The sequence below is a fragment of the Danio rerio genome, chromosome 8 (genome assembly GCF_052040795.2).
Source record: "Danio rerio strain M-AB ecotype USA chromosome 8, GRCz13ab, whole genome shotgun sequence".
Lineage (NCBI taxonomy): Eukaryota > Metazoa > Chordata > Actinopteri > Cypriniformes > Danionidae > Danio > Danio rerio.
Genome location: NC_141028.1, coordinates 557,501 through 567,500, shown reverse-complemented (window position 1 = coordinate 567,500; position 10,000 = coordinate 557,501). Strand labels below are relative to the sequence as shown.

The 10,000-nt window shown below is 41.2% G+C and overlaps 1 protein-coding gene and 1 long non-coding RNA gene across 2 annotated transcripts in view; one reads left to right on the top strand and one right to left on the bottom strand.

Moving 5' to 3' along the window:
- LOC141375560 (uncharacterized) overlaps positions 1-10,000 on the top strand; it is a 137,787-nt gene that overhangs the window by 83,262 nt on the left and 44,525 nt on the right. The window lies entirely within an intron of this gene.
- snx2 (sorting nexin 2) overlaps positions 3,574-10,000 on the bottom strand; it is a gene marked incomplete at its 5' end in the record, with an annotated part of 45,324 nt that continues 38,897 nt past the window's right edge. Inside the window, 3 exon segments of the mRNA NM_001037698.1 lie at positions 3,574-3,929; positions 5,608-5,679; positions 5,775-5,855. Of these exon segments, the coding sequence (NP_001032787.1) occupies positions 3,879-3,929; positions 5,608-5,679; positions 5,775-5,855 (204 nt within the window). The 3' untranslated portion in view covers positions 3,574-3,878.

The following is a 10,000-nucleotide window of genomic DNA, read 5'->3' as shown; positions in this document are numbered from 1 at the left end:
AGCCATGCAACCACCTGTCCACTCGATCCCATTCCCTCTCATCTCTTGCAAGCCATCTCTCCTGCAGTCATACCAACACTGACTCACATAATTAACACATCTCTTGACTCTGGTTTATTCCCCACTACATTTAAGCAGGCTAGGGTAACCCCACTGCTAAAGAAACCCAACCTGGACCATACGCTACTTGAAAACTACAGACCAGTATCCCTGCTTCCATTCATGGCCAAGATTCTGGAGAAAGTAGTGTTCAATCAAGTCCTGGACTTTCTTACTCAAAACAATCTCATGGACAACAAGCAATCCGGCTTTAAGAAAGGCCACTCAACTGAGACTGCCCTGCTCTCGGTCGTGGAGGATCTCAGACTGGCTAAAGCAGACTCTAAATCATCAGTCCTCATTTTGCTGGACTTGTCAGCTGCTTTTGACACTGTCAACCACCAGATCCTGCAATCTACGCTTGAGTCACTGGGCGTTGCGGGCACTGTTATACAATGGTTTAGATCTTACCTCTCTGACAGGTCATTCAGGGTGTCTTGGAGGGGAGAGGTGTCCAACCTACAGCATCTAAACACTGGGGTACCTCAAGGCTCTGTTCTTGGGCCACTTCTCTTCTCCATCTACACATCATCTCTAGGACCAGTCATCCAGAGACATGGATTCTCCTACCACTGCTATGCTGATCATACCCAGCTATACCTCTCTTTTCATCCTGATGATCCCTCGGTTCCCGCTCGCATCTCAGCCTGCCTGTTGGATATTTCACACTGGATGAAAGATCATCATCTTCAGCTGAACCTCGCAAAAACGGAAATGCTTGTAGTTTCTGCCAACTCGACTCTACACCATAACTTTTCAATCCAGATGGACGGGGCAACCATTACTGCATCCAAAATGGTGAAAAGCCTTGGAGTAACGATTGATGACCAACTAAACTTCTCTGACCGCATTTCTAGAACTGCTCGATCGTGCAGATTTGCACTCTATAACATCAGAAAGATCCGACCCTTCTTATCTGAACATGCAGCTCAACTCCTTGTTCAAGCTCTTGTTCTCTCCAAACTGGATTACTGCAACTCTCTACTAGCCGGGCTTCCAGCTAACTCTATCAAGCCTCTTCAACTGCTCCAGAATGCAGCAGCACGAGTTGTCTTTAATGAAGCTAAAAGAGCACATGTCACTCCGCTGCTCATCCGTTTGCACTGGCTGCCAGTTGCTGCTCGCATCAAATTCAAAGCTCTGATGTTTGCCTACAAAGTGACTTCTGGCCTAGCACCTTCTTATCTGCTCTCACTTCTGCAGATGTATGTGTCCTCCAGAAACTTGCGTTCTGTGAATGAACGTCGCCTTGTGGTTCCATCCCAAAGAGGAAAAAAATCACTTTCGCGAACGCTCACGCTCAATCTGCCCAGTTGGTGGAATGAACTCCCTAACTGCATCAGAACAGCAGAGTCACTCGCTATTTTCAAGAAACGACTAAAAACTCAACTATTTAGTCTCCACTTCACTTCCTAATCTGCAATTGCCTATTTGAATATCACACTAACTGTACAAAAAAAAAAAAAATTACTAACACTTCCCTTCTTAGACTTTACAGACCTGAAACTTGCCTTTAGTACTTATTCATTGTTGCTCTTAGTTGTGTAAATTGCTTCCTTGTCCTCATTTGTAAGTCGCTTTGGATAAAAGCGTCTGCTAAATGACTAAATGTAAATGTAAATATAAATTCAATGCCAACTTCGCACCCATTCCGACAGAAGTGTATCTGTATAAATTTTGAACCCTAGAAATTAATTATGTACAAGTGGGCTACTTAAATGAACTAAAACATCTCATTTCAATGATCAGCCATATTTAATACATACGCAACAACGTGGTCGTCCACCCAGTAGCGAATTTAAAGCTCCAACTGCTTACTTTCCATCATCTTATTGAGACTCTCGTCAAACAGGACCACAAACCCGTTGGCCTTATTGGCCTGGTCAGTCAGTTGTTTAGTAATAAAAGGAGCCGATCCGAATTTAGTAATAGATTCAGTTTTGTTGCTTCCACACGAGAATGAAGCTGCAACCTCGGAGTCAGGAAACCTCTGTAATGTTCTCATTGGATGTGTAAGAGTGGGGCTTAGAGATTGTTTTAATCCCGCAGAGTTGGTGTTGAGCCACATTAAGACAGGATGTTACTTGGCCGTGGCAGCGATGCTTCTAAAGTGGAAATGTCTTCATTACTGACAGCCAAAGCTGTTTCAGTAAGCGGAGAGGTCTCTGGTGCACAGAACTGCACAATAGGTGGTTGGTGCTGACGAGCAGTACTACACCCGGTCTGTTTGGCACCCCTCATATGGGAGTCCAGAGTCTTAACACCCATCGTCGCTAGCTTAAAAGATTTCCGGCACCAACAGCAGTAGGTGTCATGGTCATTTCCTGGCTCAGGCTTGACCTAAACGTAATTCAGATTTCCATTTTAGCCGTCAAACTAGGCTAGCGACTATCTTGTTCTGTACATCACTTGCCTAGTAACCAAAGTAACAGGTGCGCATGCTATCGCGTTTTCTACTATGACGTGGAGCGCGAGGTGCACTCAACATTACGCTGCATGAATTGTTAATTAGTCTACATTTGTAACAGCTCATTTCGTTACAGTATGAACAGACTCCTAAAGGCAAAAATAAATGAATAAAATAAAACCTTTGTGCAGGCGACGCGGTGGAGCAGTAGGTAGTGCTGTCGCCTCACAGCAAGAAGGTTGCTAGTTTGAGCCTCTGCTTGGTCAGTTGGCGTTTCTGTGTGGAGTTTGCATGTTCACTTGGGTTTCCTCCGGGTGCTCAGGTCGATAATATCTGGATGCAGGCTTTATGATTGCATCACTCAGCGATGCAGTGTCAGACACAATGCAGTCAATGGAGTGAGTGACGTCACTGTGACGGGTAGGGTTAGGTGAACGCATTAAAAAGCATTGGATGCAGCTCAGATTGCACTGCACCAGGTCTGCAGCCAGACCCCTCTCGCTCCGGTTTCCCCCACAGTCCAAAGACATGCGCTATAGGGGAATTGGGTAGGCTAAATTGTCCATAGTGTATGTGTGTGAATGAGTGTTTCCCAAAGATGGGATGCAGCGGGAAGGGTATCCGCTACGTAAAACATATGCTGGATAAGTTGGCGGTTCATACCACTGTGGCGACCCCAGATTAATAAAGGGACTAAGCTGACAAGAAAATTATTAAATGTAATAATATATTATTAAATATTAAATGAATAAAGATCTTTTTAACAAAATCAAATACTTTGTACACCAAATTCAAGGCTATTAATGGCTTAATTTGAGATGATTAAAGTTAAGACTTTTTCAATGCTTTTAATTCGCAGCAGGTACTCTGATGACAGGAAATACTGTGGAAAAAAATCCTTGCTCTGTTACACATCACATGGGAACAATTTTAAAAGAGAATAAAAGAAAATCCACAGAAGGGTGAATAATTTTACCTTCATCTGTCCATCATCATCATCATCATCATCATCTTCAATAATTCTGCGTATATAATAATCTGAAATGAAATCATTGGCGAGGCACGTCCTGATACAGCTCGTTCCTTTATTAATATTCAGATACTGTTGCAGAGTAAAAAATACTTGTGATTAAAAAATCTGTTAGAACAATGAATCAACGGAAACATTCCCCAAAATCTTCAGGCTACAAAGCAAAATAATAAAATATACATATTTATATATACGCAGAAGAGTCCGGCGCGCGTGATGGAGTGATAAATACTGATGGAGAGAATAATGTGTTTATTACTGTAGTGCTATCATTAGGGTTAATCATTAGAGTCTGTGTGGAGGATTACTCCTGCAGGAGAGGACAGAAACACGTCCTGCAGATTACGCGATCGCTTTGGCTTCAGGTAAGAACGCCTCCCAGTATTTGATGAGCTGGAAAACAAAACATACCAAAAACGCAACTTCAGCATCATTCAAATGATTCCTTTTATTTACCTTTTAATAATGGTTTATTAACCTTTTATTAACTTTCTAAAATTGAAAGGTGGCTACATTACTATTTATAATAGGTTTGAATTATTATTATCATTAACATTAGATTGTTATTTCTAAAACATTTACTATTCTAAGCTGCTATTTGTTTATTTTAATAATAGAAATATATTAAATGTTATTAATATAAAATGTTTTTAAAATATTTTTCCTAGTGTCATTGTAATTTTTATTATGAGTTTGAATTATTATTATTATTATTATCACTATTATTATTGTTAAGAAATTGGCCGATTCTAATTAACATGACTGCCACAAACTGATATCTGTCCTCTGATTGGCTGATGATGTCAGCGATTGACTGATATCTGTCCTCTGATTGGCTGAAGCTGTCAGTGGCAGACTGATATCTGTCCTCTGATTAGCTGATGCTGTCAGTGACAAACTGATATCTGTCCTCTGATTGGCTGATGCTGTCAATGATAGACTGATATCTGTCCTCTGGTTGGCTGATGCTGTGATAAACTGATATGGATCTACTGATTCACTGATATCTGTTCACTGATTGGCTGATGCTCTCAGTGATTAACTGATATCTGTCTACTGATTAACAGATATTTGTCCTCTGATTGGCTGATGCTGTCAGTGATAGATTGATATATATGCTCTGATTGGCTGATGCTGTCCATGACTTAACTGATATGCCTACTGATTCACTGATATCTGTCCTCTGATTGGCTGATGCTGTGATTAACTGATATCTGTCTACTGATTCACTGTCATCTGGTCTTTGATTGGCTGATGCTGTAAGTGATGGACTGATATCTGTCCTCTGATTGGCTAATTCTGTTAGTGAGAGACTAATATCTGTCCTCTGATTGGCTGATGCTGTGATAAACTGATATCTGTCCTCTGATTGGCTGATGCTGTCAGTGACTAACTGATATGTGTACTGATTCATTGATATCAGGTCTCTGATTGACTGATGCTATAAGTGATGGACTGATATCAATCTTCTGATTGGCTAATGCTGTCAGCGATAGACTAATATATGTCCTCTGATTGGCTGATCCCGTCAGTGATTAACTGATATCCATCCACTAATTGACTAATATCTGTCCTCTGATTGGCTGATGCTGTCAGTGATAGACTGATATCTGTCCTCTGATTGGCTAATGCTTTCAGTGATAGACTGATATCTGTCCTCTGATTGGCTGATGCTTTCAGTGATAGACTGATATCTGTCCTCTGATTGGCTGATGCTGTCAGTGATGGACTGATATCTGTCCTCTGATTGGCTGATGCTGTCAGTTATAGACTGAAATCTGTCCTCTGATTGGCTGATGCTGTAAGTGACAGACTGATATCTGTTCTCTGATTGGCTGATGTTGTCAGTGATAGACTGATATCTGTCCTCAGATTGGCTGATGCTGTAAGTGACAGACTGATATCTGTTCTCTGATTGGCTGATGTTGTCAGTGATAGACTGATATCTGTCCTCAGATTGGCTGATGCTGTCAGTTATAGACTGATATCTGTCCTCAGATTGGCTGATGCTGTAAGTGATAGACTGATATCTGTCCTCTGATTGGCTGACAGTGCTGATGAACACACACACCTGTTGTTGTGTGTGAACGAGGGACTCCAGATATTTGACGACGACGATTCTGAAATCCTTCACTCGGTCTTTCTGTGGACAGAAGAGGACAGAAGAGCTCAGAGAAGCAGCGGTATATACAGCGTTATATTCCAGTGGTGTGGAAAACACACGCTGTCTGATCTCACCTCGAACCGGCCCACCTCTCGACGGATGTTTTTGGAGATCTGCTCGAAATCTCTCTCGCCCTGCTGGACTTTACCCTCCCACTAAACACACACAGAGACAGACAGACAGACAGACAGACGGAGAGCAGAGTCAGTGTGTCTGCAGCAGAATAGTGGTGATCATGGCCATGTCCACACTAATAGGTTTTCCTTCAGAAATGCATGTTCTCTCTTCGTTTATTCCTCCATCCACAGTCAGACGCCGTCTTTAGGGAACAAAAACGCATCTTTCTGAAAACGCTGTCTAAGGTGTACACATCTGGAATGCTGTTTTGGTGTGGACTGTGTTGAGCCTGTAGATCAGGGGTGTCCAAACTCAGTCCTGGAGGGCCGGTGTCCTGCATAGTTTAGCTCCAACTTCCTTCAACACACCCCCTGGAAGTTTGGTATATCAGAAAGAGCTTGATTAGCTAGTTCAGGTGTGTTCAATTGGCGTCAGAACTCAAATATGCAGGACACCGGCCCTCCAGGACTGAATTTGGACACACCTAATGTGGACTGTGGCTTTGAAAACGATGATCATTTCAGTCATGTGACACAGTCAGGTGACCAATTGAGCTAACATGCTGGAGGACATAGGGTCACAGATGTTTTGCAGCTTTATTAAAGATGTCAGTGTGTAGATGCTCCATATGGCCTCTCTTCAGCGCACAGGGAATGTGTGACCGTGGTCTGATCTGAACAACAGCTCCAGTAAACCGTTTCAGAGAGATGGAAAGTAAATAAACTGAGGTGGATATGAGCAGATAAAAGTGCCTGTGTGCTGCACGGTACATCAACAAGAGCGCTTTCCTTTAGTGTGGATGACGGAGAGAAGTGGAAAACATGGATCTCTTTAAGACCATAACACAGTTTCAGATGTATCTGCATTAGTGTAGACGAGCCTTGATGATCAGTGTATGATCAGTGGAGTGAAGACGCTCTACTGTCATCTACCTGCATCATGATCAGTGGTGAATAGAGGACTGAACAGTCAAGTTAAACTAACATCACTTGACAGTGTAGTACGAGTAGAGGAAAAGTACTAAAAGTAGCCCTTTTAAAAGTAGTGATGAAGTGAATATGATTCCACACTGCAAGCAATGCCTTTCCTACTTGTAGGTCTTGTTTCTGCAGCGCGAGGATAAAGAATGAGCCTCATCCATTCAGCCTCTTTACTTCTTTACTTTCATAGATATATACACTAGATATCGCATAGGGACCCTGAGCATGCGTCAGTAGCGCCGCCATATTTGTACAGGGCTCCCAGGACAAATGTCATTCAACCGCACAAGTCAAGACAGTGTTACTATGTGAAGATGCAGGACTTTAGCGCTATTAACGGGTGTAGTAATGAGCAAACAGAAAACAAAGCACAAAGGCAGAACATTTCATAGGTAAGGTTTAGATTTTTTTATGTGTTTGTATGTTCTGAACTTTTGTGCTAAACAGGTAACGTTATTGATGATAATCAGTCACTTACTGCATTCACCATAAGCCAAAGTAGCACCAACTCACACTAAACACTCGGCTTATGCTAGTTTTGTTAAATAAAATCAGCAAACAATGCAAAAGAAATATGACGAGATGCTGCGCTGCCAGAAACTTGCATTATTGTCGGCTAGTGAACGAGTCGCTCATAACGGAGACTCATTCACAAGCGAATCGCTCCCTCCGTCAGTATGAGGAGTGAAAGCAGGAGAGGAGCTGTGTTTCAGGACATGATTAGATCAAATTTAACAGGGAGGGTGAATAGTACATTTCCATACACACAAACACAAGCTTTTTGTCAGGAATGCCAGTGCGATCACTGATCCATCAATGTAGAAAAGTGATGTCAAATTATAAGTTTCGTAATTTAAAATAAATAAATAAATGTGCATACTGATCTCCAGGAAAACTCCCTATTATAGATATATGGGTATATGTGTGTATCTCTGGCTCTGGGTGGCCACAGTCCTCCACTGCAGCTTGGTCCCGCATTCGTTTCAAAGGAGCGCAACCCTGTACTAAAATGGCGGCTCTATTGACGCATTCCTTCCAATAGACAACAACGGTAAAGTCTAGATCGGATATGCGGCCGGCCGGAAGTGCGATATGCACATTATTAAAGCAGCATTTTTTAATGACACTGTATAACAATAATGAATATTTTTACAGTACTGTGACGGTTGGGTTTAGGGTTGGGTTGGGGGTAGTCGTTAAAAAATACCTTTTATTGGGTAATTTAATAGATAACATAACTAATAATCGGTACAACAACTGTTTTTACATTACTGTGACGGTTGGGTTTAGGGTTGGGGTGGGGGTAGACGTTAATAAAATACAACAAATGAGAAATTTAATAAATAATAGAAATAATTCTCGTTAACTTCCGGCCGCAAACGTATCCGCTCTAGCAACAACCGACAACAACAGGGTAGGCGACATCTAATGTATATATCTATGCTTTACTTTGGTGGAGTGAGGAAACAGTGGAAACTCACTCCACTGAACACATCCATAAGCCCACATATATTTAATTTCCTTTGTTAAGCTTAAAGATTTGTGTGTAAATTATGTCTAAATTCAGCTCTAATCTCCAGCAGGGGAATAAATGAACAATAATAATGAAGTGTGCTCAGAAAACTGAGTGATATCCAAACACACGTCCTGTTCTTATCCTCATATGCTGATGCAGACGTCTCCAAAACCCCACAGCTGGACACATCTACACTTGTGTTTATTATAAATGTGCACATAATCAATAATACTGATCATAATAATCACATTATACAGATGCAGATGCTCATTAATAAACTGAAGAAGGCATGGAGGCAGTGCTGTTTATATTGATGGAGGAAATCCTCATTTCTGGATCATTGTAATCCTTTAATTTTTCATCTGTAATGTATCATCCTGTGTGTATTCAGCAGTGTGTAAGTGTTTAAGACACATAACTAGGCCCACACGGAATCTGTGCACGCAGAATTTCGCAGATTTACCACAGAATTCCGCAGATTTCTGCAGATTTTTACCCTAACATTAATTCTGTTTATTTACTTGAGTAAATGTGTAAATCTGAATTTATTCCGTTTTTATTCAGTAATTTATTACTTTTTATTTAATATATTAAGGTGTAAGTTCCCCGCTAGATACTCCCAAAATTATTCCGCAGAAATCCACAGATTTTTACTAAAACTCTCCGCAGAAATAGCAAAAAACGTCCGCAGATTCCGTCTGGCCCTGCACATGACTAACACGCTCTGCTGGAGTTTAGAGCAGCTTTTAGTTGGTCAGTGGTGCTGTTGGTCTATTTCAGTTCTTCAGAATAGAGTGGAGGAACTCTGACGTCAATTTGGATGCAAAAACCCAGAAGTGAGTTAGCATTTTAGCACTTCCGGTTCCCTCGTCCCAAAGTCAATGGGTTTTTTGAATGGGGTTTCAGTAAAATCGCTTAAATAAAGTCCGTGGCGAACACCAACTCAAGATACTTTCACGTTTTGTTCTACGACATAAAACACATCAGTTACAGCACACTCTTCAACTTTTAAATCGATTATGCTTATTTAAAAAGACGGTTGCTATCAAGTTGCTAAATGGGACTACAGGCGGCGTCGGGGACATTATACGGCATCGAGCTGATCTGGTCTGGAGCGCAGCTCGCTTGTGTTGGGCATTTGGATTTGTCTGTGATTAAGGTATTTTCATGAATAGTATTTTATAGTTTGTTGTATTATTCTAATTGGGAATTCAGATTGTGTGGAGATAATTCCTTCACATGTAAAAGCTGTCGAGACTAATTTGTTGATCATTTATTTTAATTAAACGATAATATGAAGATACTGCTCACCAGTGCAGCAGCCTGTCTCTTTCCTGCTCTCAGTAATGCAAACGTGTAAATAAATGTGTACAAATACGTGCATGTTAACTATCATTTTAACGTGATCAAGTGATTTCTCGTCTTGTTTTCTTCATCTGAACACATTTAACTGCAGTATTTACACTCCTCCATAAAACGTATAGCAGATGTGACTGTATGGGCTGCTTTTCGCTGTACGTCGTGACATAAAAGGAATATTTAATGTTGCTCTGTGTCCACGATGATGGAACTTGCAGGCATTTGATAGAGTCGTTTCTCATCACGCCTCATTTCTGTCGGCTGTTTAAAGTAAGCGGGCTGTGTGCACGAGCGATACACTTATTTAAATATGTCTCATAATAATACT